This window comes from Perissodus microlepis, chromosome 23, assembly GCF_051167445.1.
Source record: "Perissodus microlepis isolate ML-2025 ecotype Zambia chromosome 23, ASM5116744v1, whole genome shotgun sequence".
In the NCBI taxonomy this organism is placed as follows: domain Eukaryota; kingdom Metazoa; phylum Chordata; class Actinopteri; order Cichliformes; family Cichlidae; genus Perissodus; species Perissodus microlepis.
Window position 1 is genome coordinate 40,591,650 of NC_140482.1, and position 22,724 is coordinate 40,614,373.

A 22,724-nucleotide genomic window follows, 5' to 3' on the forward strand; every position below is an offset into this window, starting at 1 on the left:
GTTAAAAACAATAAGCTCAGCGTCGTCTTATTCAATAGCAGTGCGACAAAAGCTGCAAAGAGCACCTGGTTTTGTGACATTGTGTCCTTGGGTGAGGAATTCACACAATTAATCCAGAGCATCTACCATTTTTAGACCTAAAACATCACTCAAGTGAGTGACTTTCACTGATAGCCAAGCAGATGGCTGGAAACGGAAGTTTTTAACAGCAAGGACAAACGGAAAGGAAACATTTAAATTCTCGTGTCAAATAAAGTAGCGTGAGGGGGACAGCTCGCAGCTTTTATTGCTTCTGTGACAAAGAAGCTGAAATTGTCATCATCACACCTACACACATTTAAAAGTACGTCCTTTAAAACCTTTGATCTTCTTCTTTCCTCTCTAATATAGGTCTTTATCAGAATGGAAAAAACCCCTAAAACAGCTCTACCAGAGTTGTTTTTGTGTGCTCACAATACTGCGGTGATATCAGTGTTATATTTCCACTGATCCGTTGCCTCATATAACTGAATGTTTCAGATAATATGGTCAAGAAAGACAGTGTGACACTTTCCTGATGCATTTGGTTCTTATTATTTTAAAAAGGCCAGTCTCACACAGTAGCCAGGCTGGTTGGGGTCGTTATACTTCAGATGCTGGTGTGGTTCCCTGTCTAGTGCTGTGGATGTCTTGCTGTACTACTATTTGATCTTCACTTGCGTGTGGTGCTATAAGCATCAAACATGCGTGTATCATCCTTAATTGTAGCTCAAAGCCCAGCAGTTGCTATTTCAGTTATTGAGATCTGTGTCATGCCAAGTCTGCTGCCATCACAACTATACAGTCTATTTAAGCAACAGCTAGTGAAGTCATCCACTTCCTCTGTTTTACTCTCGTAGTCCAGTGGTTCAGACTAGTGCCTGATGTGCTCAGGGTGCAGTTATCTCTCCAAACAGATATCTGCATATGAACATGTAGAATATTTTGGCAATTGACAAAATGTTTCATATTTGAAGCTTTCTGGTTTCTATTTGTAGTCTTGAGTAATGACCCACTAATGTTCAGCAGGCTTTGCTTGCATGCAGGTATGCAGTCTCTCTGGAAAACAAAAGAGGGACCGTTTTTTCGACCCGCTATCTGATGAACCTTTCTTGTTATTTGTGTTTTTATGCTTCATCTACATGCATAAATGACAAATGGTTCATTATTTGTGTGTAGCTTTTTTTGTTCACTTGCCGCAAGCCCATTTCTTTCCTCTTGGGTGAGGGTTTTGGCATTTCTGTCCTTCAGACTGCAGCACTTTAGTAGAGGAAGTAATGTGTTTTTTAAAGGACTCTGACTCATTTTACTGTCTTTCAGTGTGTTGTCATTATACAGCAACATTGGCTTTAGAAATCCCTCTTGTCACACCACATAGGAATAACACTACGCCAGACACTTTTTCAAGAGTGGTAAAACACTCACTTTGGGATCCGTAATGTAATCTGACAGTTTGTGAGGAGCAGCTTCTGGGCTTTACTGAAAGCCGGACGTGATACAGGTTGGTTAAAGATAAACTGAACATTTCATGAACAGTAGTAAACAGACTATAGAGGAATATGTATTTCTACAAATGCACAAGTGTACACAGTCCACTGAAAGAAAGTTGAGCCAATGCTGTGTTCATTTCACATTAACCTCTGCAGTAACTCATGCACGATGGCAGAGATGAATTAACTTTGGCCATAGCGTCAATGTTCAGCTGGGCTCTTTCATTGTGTTAATGTTTTGTTTTTTGATGTTGGGTTTCTGTTAAGTCACTTCCTGTTTTATTTTGTAACTCTTCACCTGCTTATACTTTTGATAATTTTACTTCCTGTTTTGACCCGTTTGTGATTGTTTGCCCCGTCGTCATTACTCTCCTTGTTAAGCTTTCTAGCTGTATGCTTGTGCTTATCCTCTTGTTTTCTAGTTTATCCTGTTTATTGTTTTATTTGTTATTTGTGTTTTCTTGGATTTTCTCATCTTGTGATTTTTTTTGTTTGTTAATTTGGAACTTTTCTTCAGACTTTATTGGCCCAAGGCAAAAGCTTTACACCATATGTGTCGCGTGCTTGGCCCAGTGAGTTGCACCAACACCCTGGACATTTTGCCTATTTTTGCCTTTTTGTCTGCCCCTGTATTGTTTACCTTCTTTGACTTCTTCTCTGCAAATAATTAAAGACTTTATTTCGATTTCACTCTCTGTGTCCTGCGTTCTTCAGCCGCGATTGTTCCAGTTTTTCAGGTAAAAAGCCACATCAGACGAAAGCGATTATCTTGATGTTATACTTACAGCACATTTTAGGCCTAAGGTTTGTATTTTCGCCTGATAATAGAACTAGCATTTAATGCAAACATGCATTCCCTTTCCTTTTTTCATTTAAGTGATGAATGCAGGTTTTTTCAACAGTAATGACAAATAAATAAGAGCTACAGAAAATGCAGTAACTTACTTTCTGTGCTCTAATGGTTGAGTTCCCTTGTTCAGGAGAGCAAAAAGCATGCTATACTTTGCAGTTTGATTACTAAAATGCAACATTACTATACAGTAAATGTTTTTAACCAAACAAAATCAAACTGACAATGCTCTTTGTGGAGATGTATTGATTTCTGGTCTTTTTAGTGGATACGAACATGATTTTTTGGGTGGGTGTGGGTGTTCTAAAATAGTACAGTACATTAAGAACAGGCTGAATAATATGTATTTGCTATGTACATTGTACTCATTCCTCACACTTTTAGAAGCAAAACTGGCTCATACGTCTGGACAGGATCAGCCTGGGAAAAAGGCAGATGGGAAATAGGCCCACTCGTGATGCCCCTAAGTCTGCCCCAGCTGCTTACAGATATTGCACTCCATGTGTGATGATTAATAGGTCCTCAGCAACACGTCATAATTAGTTTCAGGGTGCAGGCTACTTATAGACCAAAGAAGCAACCGATGATAAATGCAGTTGCATCTGTTACACATACAAGTCAGAGTTAGGCTCTTGGGTGACAAATAGTGCTGCAACTGTGCTTCAGTTTCAAGTTGGGTCAAATGGGGAAGCCTCAGTATGACCCAAATAAGCTGTTAGGATTAAGACTCGTTAAGATGATTTATTATACTTCCCTGTTCATATTGTTTTGGCCTTTACTGTAGTGCTGCCTTACTGTACTGCTCCCACTCTGCCAGATTTGCTAGGAAACTTGCACTGTGAAATGACCTAGTTAGTTGGTGCTGACCGTTTGAATGCCACAGCAGGTGAACATTTTCATCGCCTGTGCTGTAATAAAGTGTTTTCACAGATTTTTAGCAAAATGATCCTGCTCTTGTAATGTTTCTTTTTGCGCTACGTTTTTGCTCAAAAGCAGAAGCGTCATAAAAACGGTCATCTGACTTAAAGAATATTTTGTCTGTTTTGCTGTGGCATTATCTCTGTGCACTGTTTGCTAACTCTGTCGATGAATAGCTGCTTCGTTTGATCGCTCCACAGTGTTGTTACTAATTTGTCTGTACTGTTTTTTGTCTTATAGGTGAACCTCGCAAGTTTGACCCAAACTTCAGAGGGCCTGTTCAGAACAGGTACTCAGCATCCTCAGACTATTGTGTAAAATACATTTACAGACACACTTTGAGACATTATAACATCACCCTCATTCGATCGTTTATAACAAGAAGCTAATTTTTATTCACCTGGATTGTGTAAGACTGGAAACAGAAGACACCAATACAACTTTTTAGTGTAATATGCATTTTTTATTTTGATGAACTGACCTTCCAAACATCTGACTTCTTACATGTGTATTGAGTTTGCTCACTGTATCATTTCTTTGGCGCACACTGCTGTTTGAGGCTGACAGATTGATTATTTGTCATGCTACATTAATAAAGACTGAGGCCTGAGTGCTGGCAGATCTCTCCACTCCACCACACAGATCAATGGCCATAAGTCAAGCTGGTGGCTGGAGTTAACCCAATGACACACATTAGCAGCCAGCCAGACACACACGAAACAGATGTACACACAAGAGATTACATGATAACGAGTACTCTGTCTCCAGGCTCATGTAACAAAATGTCCACATTACTAAGTGTTAACATTATACGAAAATGCACCGAGGCTCTTATTAACTTTTTGCAGCTAGTAAAGTGATAGCAAATACTGAGCTTGACACTGCTTATATCTGTAGTAGCCACTGTCTGACAAATTACATGTGTGCGGAAAAAATAAGTGTGCCCTATGATGACCACCTTTAGCAGCAGTAAGTTGGAGTATTTGTTTTGTCAGACTTTATCGGTTTCTCACATCATTGTGGATCATTTACACCTGCTCTTCTTTACAGTTTGAAGGTATTTGTTTATGCACAACTTTCTTAAGGTCCTGCCATAACATTTCAGTTAGGTTGAGGTCTGGACTTTGACCGGGTCAGTGTGACACCTTGATTCTTTGCTCTTCAGTCATTCTGTTGCAGATTTTCTGTTGTGCTTGGGATGATTGTACGGTGGCCCTGAGAGGCCAAACGGACTGCAACTTAAGAAAACACCAGCAATAAGAAAAACGCTGCAAAAGCACACGAAACACAAAGGAAATAGGAAAAAATAAAACAGAAAAAGGAAAAACAGATTTCCAAAAGCACAAGGGAAGTGTTTCTGGGGAGACAATAACCCGACGGACCAGTTGCAGGAACCAAAACATGCTAGGTAAGTGTGTTTTAATCTCATAGGCTAACACACTTATCTCTCATCTTTTCTTTCCTCACAAAACCAATAGATCCTCCACTTCTTTTAAGTGTTTCCCAGCGCATTTCTTAGCATATTTTGGTTCCTGCAACTGGTCCGTCAGGTTATTGTCTCCCCAGAAACACTTCCCTTGTGCTTTTGGAAATCTGTTTCTCCTATTTCCGTTGTGTTTTGTGTGCTTTTGCAGCGTTTTTCTTATTGCTGGTGTTTTCTTAAGTTGCAGTCGGATTGGCCTCTCAGGGCCACCGTATGATTGTCCTGCTACGTGACCCAGTTTCAGCCAAGTGTTAGTCACTGGACAGATGGACAGCTTCACTTTTGACTCTAGAATTCTCTGATATACAGTGGAAGTTGACTCAATCAAAGCAAGCCTGAACCGTCATGCCTCCACCACCATGCTGATAGTTGGTTTTAGTGCTGAGATGTTATGTTTGGGTTTTGCCAAATGTCCAAAAGACGTTGTTCCAGAAATCTAATAGGTATTTAGATGCAACTTAGCAAACCTAAGCTATACTGCCATGTATTTTTTAGAGAGAATAGGTTTTCTCCTGGCAGCTCTTCCAAACAAGCCATACTTATCCAGTCTTTTTTCTAATTGTACTGTCAAGAGCTGCTAATAAGCTTCTGCTAATGCTTGTAGAGTCTGACATGTAGCTCTTTTTTTTTTTTTTTTTTTTTGGGGGGGGGGGGGGGGGTTGCAATTTCTATGAGCACAGTCTGATGTTGAGGTGAAATTACTGGGACTTCAACTCTTAGGAAGACTGGCAACTGTCTTGCATGTGTTCCATTCTACAGGAAGAATCATAGACTTGAAATTGTTTGGACATGTCCTTCCAAAATAATGGGCAGCAGCAGTAGCCACTTTAAGGTCATTGCTGACACTTTCCTTCTTGACATTGTGTTAATATTAACTTCAAAATCCAGACCTGAAAAATTCTAAAACATCTGTTTTTATAGAGTCGGTCACGCTTGCTGGTGAACTGACATTTGATATTTAATATACTATTTAAATTTTCACATAGGGCTTCTGCGTTTTTGTTAACCATTCATCAGAATCTCAGCTAAAAGCTCACAAAACCATTTCAACAACATCAAACAGCTAAAACAGCTAACAATTAAAGAGCAGGTAAACATCCCCCGTTCACCCGACAGCACGGACGTGGGTGTTGAAAGCCGACATCTGACAGATTCAGAAACTGCAAGTTTCGTCACTTTCATTCCAGAGTTCACTGAACCAGCAGCAAAAGAAGACGAAAACTATGCTTCATGTTTGAAAGACATTGTCATGAATTCCCTCTTACTTTTGCTGTCTTATTTCCTGCATAGCTCTATCACTCAGTGTGCTTTAAGACCAGATTTCCATCAAAAATCTCTATTTTCTGCATTATTCGCTAGCTTATTACGCACCAGTCTACCATTTTTACCACCTGATTTTTCCCCAAAAGTGACTCTGACAAGAAAGCCTAATTTCTGCTATTCAATACCAAAGAAATGTTGACTTTCACAAATTATGCCAAATTTTGCAAAGCTGTGTTTCTAATAAAGCCTGAGCAACTTTCTCTGCTTCGTTTCAGCAGCATCAAGCTTCGTCCATATGTTGATTCATATTGTTATAAGACAATTACTTTTTGATCTGCCGCAGCACATTTTCAAGGGTGTTATGTGCTATAAAAGACCAGACCAGGAAAAACTCCTTTATATTTTTCTGTTTTATCCTCAGTTAGTTTGACACAATGGCATCTTACACCTGTGATGAAGTGCTAGCTTTATTTTGACACCAAGATATTTTACACAGAGTTTGTAATTGCAGAGAAAAAGTCGGTTCACGTTGGGCATGTCATTTTAAAGCAAAACGCTTTAAAGTGGGGGGGGGCCTTTACGGGTTAAGTAAATAAAGATGTAATTTGTTGTTATTCATCAGAGGTTGTACTTACTTGATTATATAACCTGCAAGAACAAGATTCTTTTTATTACGTCCTGATACACAAACATGTAAAAAGGCCATACTTTCTTTTTCACATGGCTGTAAATCTGATGAAAAAGATTTGATATTAGTAGTATCTTTATCCTTCCTCAACCTGATAAATTAGATTTATACTGTAAGAAAACGTTTTTTTATTACAATGACAGGTGGGATTTTGCAATGAAGCAAAACTCCTTGAGGGTGTCGCTGTAGGCTTTTCTTGAATTAGTCATTTTCAGAGATAATGTAGGTTTTTACCTCTTTTATGTCCAACGTCAGACTGGCACGCTGCTGCGGAGGCATGTTCCAGTTCTCCTGTGCCTCTTTATCCCACCCTCTCCAGCCCATTTCTCCGCTACTGGTGGGTGAAGGCACCAAGGATACTTTGATGTTTCTGTGGCCCAAAGGCTTTTCTTAATGAGAACTGGAAGAGAACCAACTCTGTGGTCGCCTTGTTTTCATGTAAGCTCAAAGCCTAAATGAAGTAACCATATCTGTTGATTGAGCAGTCCTCTGCAAGCTACACAGGAGTGGGCATGCTGTAGTGCTAATTTTATTTGCCTATAAGAGTCAAAGATCCAGTCATTGTCACATCTCCACCACTCTAATGTAGTCCTTTCTATAATTACCACCTCAATAAGTGTGCCTTTAAACTTTGCTTCCGATTCTTTCTCTTCGCCCACTACATGTGACAACTTGCCGAACTGGGCCTAATGTTTGTCAGGAATACTGTTCACTTGGAAATTTGTCCCTAATGGCTCTCACGACCATGTGAAATTTCCCTTTTGTGTGAAGATCTGCCCTCCTTCCTGTAAATGTCTGTTACAAAGGAGGGACAGTCTGGCAGATTCACACCACAATGGCGCCCACGCTATTCTGTGGCACTTCTGCCATCTGTGTCACCTTGGCTCCTGCAGAATATCAGCCTTGCAAATATAATACTGACACAAAAGTTTCCCGTAGCACTGACAAAGGTTCCAGTACTGATTTTTTTTCTTGCTAAGCAGTACTGCGTGCAAACAGAGTCCACAAGCAGAGAAAAGTGTTGGTTCGTGTGAACGTATGTGTAAGAGGCATCTGAAGAGAGCTAAAGCTTGGGATTGAGCCCAGGTTGGAAGCCAAATAGATTTTGTTTAATTATGTTTTCCTGAGATAAGAGAACGAAGCAGAATTGTTTTCACTCTGCTCACTTTGTCAGCTTCCCTTAAACACTGACCGTAGCACGTTTCCAGGGTCACTTTCTTTTAGCGCCGAGTCGCTGTGTTTGCACTGTGTCCTTCTTCTTTTTTTTTAATTGCAGTTGTTTCCATATGAGGGGAATGAAAATCACAACAGACCTACAGTAACAGTCATATTAAAGTGACGATGAAGCGATTTCAGCTTAAGACTCCCAGCACTCATATCTTCCCAGTTCATCAAACAGGATGTGTGACTGAGTGATAGCTAACTTATTTACCAGCTGGAGGATAGAGAGGCAAGGAATGCAATAATTGCCATAGCAACACTGACAGCTCTTTTTTGAATTAAATGAAACGATACTCTCTTGCCTCCCTTTGTTAATAACATGCACAATCTCAGCAACTGTTTTGCTGGTAGTGTAGCAGGTTGTCTTTGTACACCGCATACCCACTGTCAGTGTAAAACTGCCGCTGTGTTCACTTGGGAGAACTGTGCCCACTTCAGTTGCCTTTGTTCCTCTCTTATCTCCAAAAAATAATTGCAGTGCTTCCAGAAAATGGTTTACACCTCAAAATATTTCACAAGTGCCAAGTGTCTATTTAAATGATCAGATAAATTTCTCAGTCAAGTCACTCTCTGAATTCATTGTCTCATCTATAAAATGCCAGAAAATTGTTACAAATTGTAACACAATTTTTAGGGAAGTATCTGTAAAAAAAAGAATCTCCCAGTTTCCATCACTCCATAATCAAAGTATTGATCTTGGATGTGAAACCAGATACGGTAAAGCCATCTTTAAAAGCACGGTCCAGGTTTTGAGTGGCTAAATCACGTTTTGTGTTCGCAATTATCTGCAGTCTTAGTGCAGGTCAGATAAAAGAGATGATAATAAAGTCGTTTTAAAACCGGAAACAATGAGTATAGGCTGCCTTGCTGGGACAGAAGAGATTTCCTGCCCTCTGTTTTCAACAAGCTACCACCGCTGCTAAGACAGATTGCAAGCTTTACCGCAGTTATTAATGCAGGGCTATAAAAATGATCTACTAATTGTACTTGAAAACAGTCCTAAATCCTTTGCAATCCAAGCTTAAATTAAACAGCAGAGTCTAAATCTCAGAGTCTAAGCTAAGCATACAGTCTAAATAGTTTTGCTTGTTTCCTTAAAAATGCATTCAGTTTACTTCACTCACTGTAAACACATTACTGTCTATTTAAGCTACTCTCCCTGTCTCCATGGGTTCCTCCACGTTCTGTATTATGTCTGTACATCAGTGCTTCAGTCCTTACTGCCTGCTTGGTAATTGTGAAGTAGTGTTTGGAGGCTGAAGAGCAGTAGTGCCTGTAAACAACCGTGTAACCATGCTGCATACAAAACAAGGACAGTTCACTTGTTCAGAGAAGCACACAGAGGAAACACTGCACTTCTCTGAGTTTAGGCCTCCTTTGACCTTGGCTTTGAAATCCAGAGGAGATGAGGGTCTCAAGTCAATTTCATTACCATATGGTGTAAAGGGGAGGTTATGCATGTATGGTACTGCTGGGCACGGTAGATTAAACTTGGCTTCATTCATGGCTGAGGCTGGCACTAAGAGGTTCTGAAAACAGGCTGGATGGACAGCATTTTTAAAAAGGAAGTCGGGGGCGGGGGGAGGAAGCTTGTTATTTGGGAAACACTGAGACGGTGAATAAAGACTCAGAGGGAGAAAGACTCTGAGATGCAGTTTTAAACTAGCAGACTAAGGCTGCTGAAGTGAGAGTGGAAAACTTCAAATAACGGTCTCTGTGGCTGCGGGACAGTTAACCCTGAGGGGGATTCAGAGTCTCATCAGGAAGTCAGTAGAGCTCTACTGCAGTTTCTCTGAAAACACAGATGACACTTACTCATCTCTGGAAGTAAAGTACTGAGCTAAAACTCCGTTACCATACAATAGTAATTACATTGTCAACACACACTATACATTCTTTTTCTCTGTGAGGTGAAGCTAATTTCATATTCCCCCTGGGGACACTTTACTAAATATATTTGCATATATTACTGATTTACACTGTTTTCCACTCGTAATCTTGGATTCCTGCGTCACACACTGTTCCCACATCCCTTTTCTGTTTCCAGGAGCTGCACTGATGTGGTTTGCTGTGTTATCTTTGTCATTGTCATCCTTGGATACATCGCTCTGGGTACTGTGGGTGAGTTTGACAGGTTGCCAGTGATTACATCACACAAACTTTCTTAATGACACACAAACATGTACACACGATGATGAGGTATGTGTGGCTGTGGTGCAGAAAAATGAATTTCTTTGATACCCTGTCCTTGCAGGTAGTTTAAAGCGCACCATATGGCTGATGGTATAAAAAGGAAAGGTGAATGCAAATTGTGTGCTCTGCCTGTGAGGTTTTGTCTGAAGAGGTCAAAACTCCAGCTACACTTGTAGTATATCAAACAACTTTACTGCTTGACCAAAGCTGTTCAATATACACTCACCGGATGCTTCATTAGTTGCTCCTTAATGCAAATATCTAGTCAGCCAATCATACGGCAGCAACTGAATGCATTTAGGGATGCAGACAAAGTCGACTTGCTAAAGTTTAAACTGAGCATCAGAAGGGAGAATAAAGGTGATTTAAGTCACTTTGTGTTTGACATGCTGGTCTGAGTATTTCAGGAACTGCTGAATTGCTGGGATTTCACAATCCAACCATCTCTAACGTTTAGAGAAAAAGAGAAAATATCCAGAGAGCAGCAGTTCTTTGGCTGAAAGTCCCTTGTTGATATCAGAGGTCAGAGAAAAATGGCCAGACTGCTTCAACCAGGATCTTTTTTTGGCACCCATAGTACCAGCGGAGCATTATTTCAAATGCCACAACCAACCTGAGTGCTGCTGCTAACAATGAAACTACATTGTTATGTGTCATGCCACAAGGCTCAAATCATCTGAAACTGGTTTCTTGAAAATGAAAATTAGTCCACTGTGTTCAATCCAGTAGAGCACCTTTAGGATGTGCAGCAAAATATCCCAGGAATGACTTCAGCACTCAATTAGCATAGTTCTGAAGGTGAACTTGTTACTAACAAGATGTATCTAATGATGTGTTGCTGAAGTGTTGACTTCCTAAAATTTGGCCGTCTTCCACCTTGGAAGTGTTTTAACTTGTGGTAGCAGCGTCTACGCTCTGAGGTTTTGTTTGACAGTAATATACCACAAAAAAAACTTCAATTGTCAGCACTTTGTTTGTTTTTTTTAGTTGACCTGATCAGAATTTCTGATGGCTTTTTACAAAATGTTTGATATCCATAGCTCCATCAAAGAATGGGAGTTTCTCATGATAAGTAGAAGAAGTTGGATATATTTAACCTTTCTTCCTTTACTCACTGACCAGCACGTTAATGCATCTCTTCTCTCTTTGTAACACGTGTAACACACGTAACAAAGTTGGGGAAAGTCCCAGTGCTGTCACTAAACTGGGCTTTATCTTGCCAGCTTACTGCCAGTTGATTCATGTTTCAGTAATTGGAAAGGACTTCCTGTTTCCGAATAATTTTAAAAAGAGCGACGTGTATGACGCTGCACGCAACATGTCTGCAGTCACCTAAAGAATGTGGCCTGCTGCCTTCATCCTTTGCAGTTTCATCCTCCTTGTTGTGACTTGTAGAGCATCTTAATTGTGCTGCCTCACATTCAGCACAGTCCCTCATTGACTGGCAAGGTGAAAGGCTTTAACACTGTGTTGTTTAGCTTGGCTAAATTAATGAAACACAGGCATTGCTCAGAAAATAGATTTTTAGGGCTGCCACCATCCTATCTAGAGAAAAAGAACAGAACAAATTAGAGGATTGATTTCTTTGTCTTTTGTTGTGTTTCTTCTTAATTACTATTCATACCCTTGCTTAAATAAATTTGCATTTTTGTATTCTTAATTGTTTTGGTTGCTTTTTAACATACATGTCCTTGGCATTAGGCACTCAGAAATGTTTGATATAGTGCAGAGGTTTCGTTTTGTTACAGCTGTATCTGAATGCTAATGTTTCTTATGTAATCTTTGGGGTTTTATCAGCAGATCATTTTCTTAGTTATATTCAAAGTAAAGTAGATGTCTGCAAATGTTAGCATTGGTCATTTAGGAATACAGACAGTCTGAACTGGGGTGATGGGCTGGCCAGTGGCCTCATGTTCTTAAGCAGGTAGACCAGTTTGAGCATGATTTGGGGGATGATTGTGCAGATTTTAAAATTCAAGCACCTGAAATGAAAAGCTCTGTTGGTGTCGTTTCAGCCTGGATTCACGGTGACCCCAGGAAGGTCGTCTATCCAACAGACAGCCGCGGTCAGTTCTGTGGCCAGCAGAACACCCCCAATGCGTGAGTGGAAAACTGTCTTCTTCTTAAATTGTTTACAGTGGAATAATTATGTTGTCCAATTTGTCTGTCAGCATTATGTTGTTATCTTTACATGAACAATAGCCATTGTCTACCATTCAGTACACTGAGATGATTCTTGATTAATCCTGGCAAGTTTTATTGCAGTGTGAGCACCTCCATGCTTGCTGATAAAACATTGCACAGTAATGGACTTTTGGATCTGTCTAAGCTGACTCCCCTTTTTTGTCTTCATCTTTTGTCTTCACAGAAACAAAGCCATATTATTCTACTTCAACATGCTGAAATGTGCCAATCCTGCAGTTTTAATTAACCTCCAGTGCCCTACAACCCAGGTAGGAGATTGAACGAAGCCCCGTTTTGTAGCTCTATGTACGGTGCTTGATGTCTCTCTCCAACTTTTTCGCCACGCACGATTATGCAAGATTGATGGGCGCTCTCATTAAGACGATGTGTTGCCTTCCTCAGCTCTGCGTCTCGAAGTGCCCTGACAGATTTGCCACTCTCTTGGATGCAATGAATACCAAAAACTGGGAATATTACAAGCAATTCTGCAAGCCAGGCTTCGAGATTGGCAGTAAGGTGAGAGATGGAGGGTAACGGGGCATTTTGTTTTTTTGCAAACTCGATGGAAGTGTGAGATTGTGTTAAATCATTGCTGCTTTGAGACCAGCTCATGTACAATACATTGGACACTTAGCTGGGAAATATGTGCAGTTACTTAATGACACGTGCAAAAATAAATATAAAAAGAGTGTATACGAGTATCTTAGGCTACGTTCACACTGCAGGTCTTAATGCTCAATTACGATTTTTTGATCTAATCCGATTTTTTTGTCTGCTCGTTCACACTACAAATAAAATGCGACAGCAAACGCGCTCTAGTGTGAACGCTCAAAGCGGCCGCATGCGCAAAAGAAGACGTCACACACAACGCACTCTGTTTAGGCCCAGAGCAAACAGTATTGTTTGACTGATGGCCCTTAATATAAAGACTTTGGACTTTACGTTTCCCAATTTTTGCTTTAAGTTATTTTGTTATTTACATAATAATGTAAATAACCTAATAATGATACTTATTGCTGTTTTAGAGGAGCGGTGCTTCAAAGGATAGTTGCAGATTTCTGTCAGAATCTGCAGATTATACAGTACAAAGAAAATGTTCACGTTTCTCCAACATTGTCTTCCCAACAGTTTCACTGACATCTACACCGGATGGCCAGGAAGCGTTCGCGATGTCTTCTCAGGCGCTTCTCTGGCATCTGTCTTGTGTCAGTGACGTAAAAGACGAATTTAATGTGACGTGACCATCAAACAGCAGTCACTTTCTAAAACATCGGATATGTATCGGATTCAGGACCACATACGAAAGTGACCCAGATCGGATTTGAAAATATCGGATTTGTGCCGTTCACGCTGTCATACCAAGATCGGATATGGGTCGCATAGGGTCAAAAAAATCAGATTTGATGCGCTTTCGCCTGCAGTGTGAACGTAGCCTAACAGGCTTGAAAGTCAGTATTTGGTATCTGCACCTTTATTCTTAAATACCACCTAATCCAAGCTTTCTTCAAGTAGTCTTCAGGAACAGTTCTCCAGGATTCTTGAAGGACATTCAAAGCTCTTCTTTGGATGTTGCTGCCTTTTGTTCTGTTCTCTGTCAAGATGATTCCACACGGCTTCAATACTGTTGAGGTCCGAGATCTGAGGAGGCCAATCCATGGCTGACAGTGGTCCGTTGTGTTTTTATATCCAGGAATGCTTGTACTGCACTGGCAGTGTGTTTGGGAATATTGTCATGCTGAAAATGAAGTCGCCGTCAATCTGACACTTTTCGGATGGCATTACATGAAGGATGATGGTACTTCTCTATGTTCAGAATTTGAACGAGACCCTCAACACCACTGCCTGAAATGCAACCCCAAACCATGACTGAGCCTCCACCATATTTTACAGACACACTGTGCAATGGTCAGGTGCATCTCTCAGTTCCTTTCAGGACTTTGTTGGATATTTGTTCCTATTTCTTAGATATTTTTTTAGGCCTGACACTTCTTACAAAGAAATGAGAGATGACTCGTGACTTTAACACAGAACTACTCCAAATTTTTCAGAGCTCTTTGGACCTTTTCTTTTTTTTCTAGAACATTTTTGAAACGATTTCATCAGTTTTAGTCTTTCTAATAATGAAGAGCACATTTTGAGTGCGCTTCGAGAGATGGGCGGAGGTGAGCTAGCAGCCACTCATGCTTATCACAGCCCTGTTCCGTCAGCTGGCAGCAGTTCGGTGGCAGTGACGCTGGCGTTATGGTGCATGAAAGGGAGGTGTTGTGTGGGAGCACTTTACAGCTCAGACTGTCTGAATTGAATCATAGTTTCCGCTTTCCACGTCATCACTAAGTATGACAAACTCTGTTACATCTGTCTGTAAAATCTGTGAGTTGTGTGTTTAGTTTACTTTAGATACGTTTTTATTTTTTATTTTTTAGATTAATGATAATTATTGTAACTTGCATAAGTATTTTTAAATTGAATTTATTTATGGTGCATTTTCAGTTGGACATTTCATTGCAGGACTTGTGAATGAAAGAGAAACACACAAGATTTTTTTAAATGCTCAAGCAGGCACGACAGATTCAAACAAAACAAGATCACAAAGTTCAATAGAGAAGAAGTTCTTTTCTGTCTTTGTAATAAAGGCTGTGAGGAGTGAACGCTCAGGGAAAGTCACTTGTTTTCAGCTCTTTGAATCATTATCTCTTCTGTTCCCTTTCAGTCAGTCAGAGAAGTCATACGAGATGAAGACTGCCCGTCTATGATTGTGCCAAGCAGACCTTGTAAGTGAATCCGAGCAACTCTAAATACATTGCCTCAATAACTTACTGTTTGTTCTGCCAAGAGGGTAAATACAACAAAAATATCTACAAATGTGTTTCAGTCCTTCAGCGGTGCTTCCCTGATTTCATTAGAAGAAATGGAATTTTAACTGTAGCCAATCAGACCATCTTCAAAGACGGTGAAAATAACAAGAGAAGTGTCGACGACCTCAAAGATGCTGCCAAGTAAGATCTGCTCCCCTGCAACACCAGTCTTTGCCCTACTTGTTTAACGGGTTCATTTTTAGCAGTAGGAGAATCACAGATTAAGATTTGGCAAACAAAACAAACAATGAAACTACATTTTTTTTTAAATCCCCTCTAGAATAAAGTGTTTTTAAACTGTTATACTGTCTGTAGGGATGCCAACTCTGCACCCAGAGAGATCTGGACAGAAATAACAGGGTAGGACCAGTGGGCATTTTACTGATGCCCATGAATGTGCTCAGTCACATTCAAAGTCATCTGCATGCTTATTGCATGAAAATAAAGCTTACCTACAAGCTCAAGAGCCTGAGCCAATGTTATGGATCTCTACAAGCTTAGCTGCTTTGTATGTATATATCTATATGTTATCAGCATGTAAAAGGGCCGAGGCAGCAAACTTCAAAAATCATGTATTTAAACCAGTGAGCTGATATCATCATACATGATTTGTATGGCTGCAGTAATCTATCTTGAATAATATAACTTGATGCTTTTTCTTTAGCCAAGTAACCGCCAACATAAAGTAGAAAGGGTTAAAAAATGATTTATTTCAGCTTTTTAACTTTGCTTCTGCTTTAGCCAGTTGCTTTATATAGACTAACCTGCTCACCTGTGCTGTTTATCAATAAGAATACATAACTATATTTTTTGTTTGTGGCATTAGATGCAAAATAGGGCAAGTTAATTCCTCAAAACATCAAGTCATCGCCTCTACCTTCTGTGTGAAGTAAGGTAGAGAGTGCTGTGCTGCCCCCTGGTGGTCATTAGTTTTGCTCTCCTGGCACAGATTTTGGGAGCGATCCAAACTCTTGTATGTGTGGACACTGAACAGTGACCTTAATTAGACAGTAAGATTTAGAATTGATGCTGGCGTCCTGTTTGTCCCACAGCAATGTTATCTTGCCCTCTATGTCTCACCAATTTCAAGACATACCTGAGTCACTTCTACAGTAAACTTTTCAGTAATCATATTCTGACTTTGCTGCCAGTTTTGTAGTTTAAATACTTGTTTAATGACAAGTGGAGCTATTTAATGAACCCAGAAGGCGAGCTTTCCTGTGAAATAAACAGGCATTTGCTTTTGTGCTTATCTGAGTTAGAGTGACGGGGACCTGAGGTCTATCCCAGCTTACACTGGTGTGGTATGCCCTGGACACGCTAACACCGAGAAACAAACTCACATCCACACCTACCGGTGCAAAATTTCTGATTCCTGTTCTGTTTGAGTTCTGATATTCAACAAAAACTCTGTGTGGGTTTTAAACCAGAACATCTTCAGTGGAGATTACTTTTAAAAAAAAAAAGATAATACTGAGTCTGTGACATTTACTATCTGAAGCATTTATGTTATTACTGTGGAAATGAAAATGTGACTCCTGATCTAACACATCCATTACTATTTGCTTTACCACAAAGTGCTCCTCTGAATGATATTCACTTCTATACTATTTCCCACCCTGCTGTAATAGCTGCCAGTACTGCTTCTGTAACTCTAATTGTTTTGTGGCTCTTTGATATGAAACTTGAGCAGCTCTTACAACTGACATTATCGAAAGCATTTTAGAGCTATAGCTGTCTCTGTTCCATGATGAAAGCAGTAAAGATCAATCGGCTGTCAAAACGTTTTTGAGAAATCCTTGTGAACTAAGCGGCATTAGCATAAATCCACCAAAGTGCGTCCCTGTGCTGTTTAATCACTTTCTGTCAACTCCTCTTCCTCCTATTTTTTCCATTTCACCTTTTTACTGAACCACAGAGGTATCGCCAGTCTGCTGAATGCCAAAGAAGTCGGCATGAAGATCTTCGAAGATTATGCAAACTCCTGGATCTGGATCCTCGTGTAAGAATGGCTTTTGGTCATTTTAGTGATTAAATTCATATGAAGAGAAAAATCTCTGATTCATTGATGAGATTATGAAAATGTTCACATTATTACTTTGATGAAGATGCTCCTGCTGTTTATGATCTTTTAACCCATCAATCCAGTGTCAACTATTATTTGCAGTCATGTTTAAAGAGGAAGTTGTTTGGTTTGTTATTAGAACAACCAAACTTGTGATCCACTAAAAACGGTGGATATACTTTAATAATATAAATCCTTTAACAAATAGAAACTGATAGATCTTATATTCTTTTGTATGATGTACATCCAGGCCTCAGACATTTGCTGTGTCACCTGTAGCAGAGATTATTTCTCATACGTGTTTTGCACATTTGTTCACCAGTCTCACATCAGCTTCCTGACATTTTTGACCGGATCGGTGGATTTGCTGTGATATGACATAGAATTCTTGAAACTGCCCAGAGCCAGAGGCAGCAAAGCTAAATCATAATGCACCAACATGCTTCATGCTGGTCAGAACACCCAAACAACTCAGGGATGTTTTATTCCTGCCATCATAGCTTGTTGGTCCTGGAGACACTGATTGTAACAGCAGTTTGACTGTTTTCAGGACTATTGCCTGAGATTCGTTTCTAAACAGCAGCGTCACAAACACATTGCAGTCACAACACTTGACACCAAAGATGAAATCGAGGCTCTGAGATGCTTTTAACTCAGGCTTCGTCCACACTAATACGTTTTCGTTTGAAAGCGCATCTTTTTCTCCCCGTTTTGTCCTCCCGTCCACACTGAGATGGCGTTTTCGTTCAAGGCAAACGCAGCGTTTTGAAAACGCCGTTTTCCCGTCGCAGTGTGACAGCGAACCAGGAGGTTGAAAACGATGACACATTTTAGTCATGTGATGCAGTCATGTGACCAATTAAACGACGATAGCGGAGGGCATTACACAGCGGTTGTTTTGTTTGCTCTCAGTTTTGACAGCCCTGTTAAAGATTAATATCAGTTTGTACATGCTCCAGCTTTTCTTCAAATTCTTTAATTCTCACTCGCTTTTGCAACTTTGTACAGCTCCTTTTGCCGCGACGTTTCAAAGAGCCGGAAAGTAAATAAGCGGCAGGCCGAATCTTCTTGCGTTTCACGCATGCGCAAAGCGCCTTGAGGCGATTGATATATAAATAAAATTGAATTGAATTGAATGCGTAGGACTGGAGCGTAAGCGTTTTCGGCCGTTTCAATGTGGATGCACAACTCTGAAAACGACTGAAAACGCTGGTGTGGACACGGAGCGTTTTCAGGCGAAAACACAGTTTTCAAAGTTTTCAAAGACTTGATATTGTTTTTTGTTTTGTTTGTGGTGTTGCAGAGGTCTGGTGATAACCATGGTGATCAGTCTGCTCTTCATCTTGCTGCTGCGCTACACTGCTGGTGTGCTACTGTGGCTCGTCATCTTTGGTGTCATCGTTGCAGTGGGATACGGTGAGGATGCGGAAACACTTGTAGTCATGTGGCTTGCTGTGTATTTAGTCCAAGTGTAAAAAACAATGAAGTGAATGAACTGAAGAAGCTTCTCGGATGAGAGGTGAAACGTTTTCAAGCAACTTAAAGAAGTCCAGACGCTTTTCTTTCTAAGCTCCTTAGACTACGATGACCTGGATGACTGAGAACCTTCACAGACGTTAAAAGAAATTCTTTTACCTGAGCCTTTCTCTCCAGTTGTGCTGTGAGCAGTCATGGCGAGACTAGTAGATCATCTTCACTGTTTCATTCTCTCTCTCTCAGGCATTTGGCACTGTTACTGGGAATACAGCAACCTGAGCAGGAAGCCAGGCTCCAATGTCACCATCACTGACCTTGGCTTCCACACAGACTTCAGCATTTATCTTCAGCAAAGCCAGACGTGGCTCATCTTCAGTAAGTTGTCATCCACTAGCAAAGCAGCACTTACTGTAACGCTGGTTTCTGCTTTACGTGCACGGCAGTTTCCTGGTTGTATGTATTACTGCTGTTAATTCCTCACAAACCAAACAGAAATTGTGACATTGTTTGTCTTGGTGAGCTTTTCAAAACTGTGATTATAGCAAATATTTTTGATTTAGATGCTTGCACTGGGACTGTTTCAATCTTTTATGCGTGTAATCCCAACCTTTGCTGTCGTGTCAGGTTGGTATGTTGTTCTGTATTTACAGACATCCTGTTCTTGTGAAAAGGAAGTCTCTTGACCGCCTTGTGGGAATTTATTTAAATTTGGCACAGATGTCCATTTGAACTCAAGTTTGAACTGATTAGATTTGGATGATCAAAGGTCAAGGTCACTCACTGTCAGGTCGTCTGAATTATCAGGAGCACCCAGAGGGAACTGCTTTACATCTGCCACAAACTGACTTGGACTCACAGATGACCTGATCAGAAATTAGTATTCAAGGCCGCTGTGATCTAACCGGCACTATTTAGCCATGACTCATGTGCTCACTTTGAGCGAGCACTTTCTAAATATCTAAAAGCATATTTGTTACGCTGCTGTTGACTCGCCCTTTATTTTGCAGTGATCTTGCTCTCTGTGACTGAAGCCGTCATTGTGATGATGCTGATATTTCTGAGGTCGAGGCTGCGCATCGCTATTGCATTACTGAAGGAGGGAAGCAAGTGAGTATGGATACTGCTTCTGATAATTAAACAGTGCGTTTTGCTCTTTTTCATGAATTTAATGTTTTTCTTGGGGGTTTTTCAGGGCAATCGGCTACATCATGTCCACCCTCTTCTACCCTGTCATCACCTTTTTCCTTCTGGCCATCTGCATCGCTTATTGGGCTGTCACAGCAGTGTATCCTTCCTAATACTGACAAACTGAAGCAGAGTTTCATGTAGAGAATTAAAGGAGTTGAGCTGCCTTGAAGCAATCTGTTTTTTACTACAGACGAATTGCAGCATGTTAATTAGAATCATCCACAGGATAATGTGTAATATCAGTAAAGACGTTAGATTAAACAGGTTAAATTCAGGTTTTTTGATGTTGTGCCACAGCATAATTTATCTCAGGACACTTGAAATAGTAAAGTAAAGACTACAGTATTAGAGAGAAAGCTAGTAGTTCCCTTTGAGCGTGCATTCAGCAACAGTGGAGAGGATAAAGTCTTCTAGAACCAGGCACAGGTAAGTCAGGATCATGGATTGGTTGTTGCATATGCTCACAGGTGACTTTGCTAGGTACACCTTGTTATCACAAGGTTGGACTCTCTGTTACTTTCATAACTGCCTCAGTTCTTAATGGCATCAACAAGGTGCTGAAAATATTCATTTTGGTCCATGTTGTCCTGACAGCATTGCACAGCTGTTGCGCATTTGTCGGCTGCACGTCTAGGATGCAAATGTCCCGTTCTACCACGTCCCACGGGTGCTGTGTTGGATAGATCTGGTGACTGTGGAGGCTGTTTGAGTATAGTGAACTCATTGTCATGTTCAGGAAACTAATTTGAGATTATTTGAGATTATTTTTTGACATGATGATGGAAATGGTTGTTGCTAAACAGCCGAAAGTATCCTCCACACGATTACACCACCGTCACCATCCTGAACCAGTGAATTAAGGCAAGAAGGATCCATGCCATCATTCATATTGTTTATGCTAAATTCTGACTGTACCATCCAATTTTCCCAGCTGAAACTCATCAGACTAGGGAACATTTTTTAATCTTCTGTTGTCCAATTTTCGTGAACTTATGCTGCATCAGTGTTTTTAGCTTACAGGAGTAGCATCTGTTTTGGCCGTCTGTTTCAAGTTTCGATATCTGGTGCGTTCAGAGATGCTCATCTGCGTACTTTGATAAGAATGATTGTGGTTGTTTAAGTTACTCTTCCCTTCCTATCAGATCGAAGCAGTCTGGCCTTTCTCCTATGACCTTTGACATCAGCATTTTCACCCAGAGATTTTCAGCACTTAGTTGCTTCTTTGTGATTTGCTGATTAGATATTTGTGTGAACAATCAGTCGAACAGGTGTACCTAATGAAATGGCCCGTGAGTCTGTAACAAGTAAGTGAAGCAGTCAAGGAAGTCCAACTACATGTTCTTTAACTCACTGATTCTTGAGTGTTGAATTTTTCCTTTAACTAGTTTACCCTCAGCTTCTTAGCATCATCGGGTAACGCAGTCTACAAGGTCACACCTGCTGATGATAAATGCATGTATGCAAACCTCACATGCAATCCACAGGTTAGCCCTATGCTCCCTTACAGTTTATTACTGAAAATGTTTAGTTACCGTGTAATTTCTCCATCACTTGGCATGAAAATATCTCTTGATTGGATTCGTTCTCAGCAGTAAAGTGTAATTAGTCAAATTAGGTGTAATAGCTGCTTTATGTCTTATTAATAAATGTCTTAATGTAAATACATTAAATGTTCCGATGTAAATCGAGTTCAATTAGTGGCTGGCAGCAACAAACATTCATCTGACAGATGTTATTTATCAGCCAACAAGTAATTTGAGCATGTAAACAGATGAATATTCACGGATTCCCTTAAAGCTATTCATGTGGAAATAATTTATATTCAAGGTAGAGGCAGGAAAGACAAGAAGAGAAAAGTATCTTGATTATGGTGACAAATAGAATCCTGTTATTTCTATCTGACGGCGCATCGAGATCTAATCTGCTGCTTTATTTCAGACCTTCAGTAAGACCAACATTACCAAGGTGTGCCCCGGGTCACAGTGTATGTTCGCCTTCTACGGTGGGGAGAGTCTGTACCATCGCTACATCTTAGTTTTCCATCTGTGTAACCTCTTTGTGTTCCTCTGGCTGGTCAACTTTACCATCGCCCTGGGCCAGTGCACCCTGGCCGGGGCCTTCGCTTCCTACTACTGGGCCCTGAAGAAGCCAAAAGACATCCCTGCATGCCCCCTCTACTCCTCCTTTAGCAGAGCTATACGGTGAGTACAGTCCCAAAACAAGCGCAAATCCACTAAGACGCTGAAACGTGAAAGTAAGAACGTGAGGAAAATGTTTTCATTTAATATTCTCCATTCTTGTGGCACAGTTATCACACAGGTTCTCTGGCCTTTGGGTCGCTAATCCTTTCTGTGGTGCAGATGATCCGAATTGTTCTCGAGTACCTGGATCACAAACTGAAAGGCAAGCTTGGAAACCCTTTGAGGCCTCTTACTAATTTATTACTGATTGTTTCAAATGACTTTTTGTTGATGATATTTACTTATATTCCTGATTTTTATCCAGTTTCTCAAAATGCCTGCGCTCGATTCTTGCTCTGCTGCCTCAAATGCTGCTTCTGGTGCCTGGAACATTTTATCAAGTTTCTAAACAGAAACGCATTCATTATGGTGAGTAATTTCTAGTAACACTCATTTATTGCAGACATCTGTTAGCAGCTGTTAATTGGTCCAGCTTCGGTGCTTAATTACCCGCAAACCAGCACTCTCTGCTTCTCACCAACAGATGGCAATATATGGGAAGAACTTCTGCACCTCCTCCAAGGATGCTTTCTTCCTCTTAATGAGGAATGTTGTTCGGTAAGTCCCAGTTAAATGTTTTAGAGCCACATGG

General features: G+C 40.5%; 1 protein-coding gene across 3 annotated transcripts in view; it reads left to right on the top strand.

The window, feature by feature from the left end:
- slc44a5b (solute carrier family 44 member 5b) overlaps positions 1–22,724 on the top strand; it is a 39,158-nt gene that overhangs the window by 11,799 nt on the left and 4,635 nt on the right. Inside the window, exons 2-20 of one of the 3 annotated variants that reach the window (XM_084920581.1) lie at positions 3,517–3,565; positions 6,966–7,148; positions 9,979–10,052; positions 12,140–12,224; positions 12,493–12,577; positions 12,711–12,824; positions 15,019–15,079; positions 15,181–15,304; positions 15,479–15,523; positions 17,082–17,165; positions 18,532–18,644; positions 18,948–19,079; positions 19,712–19,811; positions 19,897–19,989; positions 21,289–21,376; positions 21,831–22,093; positions 22,201–22,295; positions 22,398–22,501; positions 22,617–22,690. In XM_084920581.1, coding sequence (XP_084776707.1) covers positions 7,147–7,148; positions 9,979–10,052; positions 12,140–12,224; positions 12,493–12,577; positions 12,711–12,824; positions 15,019–15,079; positions 15,181–15,304; positions 15,479–15,523; positions 17,082–17,165; positions 18,532–18,644; positions 18,948–19,079; positions 19,712–19,811; positions 19,897–19,989; positions 21,289–21,376; positions 21,831–22,093; positions 22,201–22,295; positions 22,398–22,501; positions 22,617–22,690 — 1,736 coding nt within the window. In that variant the 5' untranslated portion in view covers positions 3,517–3,565; positions 6,966–7,146. The remainder of the gene's footprint in view (positions 1–3,516; positions 3,566–6,965; positions 7,149–9,978; positions 10,053–12,139; positions 12,225–12,492; positions 12,578–12,710; positions 12,825–15,018; positions 15,080–15,180; positions 15,305–15,478; positions 15,524–17,081; positions 17,166–18,531; positions 18,645–18,947; positions 19,080–19,711; positions 19,812–19,896; positions 19,990–21,288; positions 21,377–21,830; positions 22,094–22,200; positions 22,296–22,397; positions 22,502–22,616; positions 22,691–22,724) is intronic. The other 2 variants (XM_084920579.1, XM_084920580.1) reach the window with 2 other exon arrangements.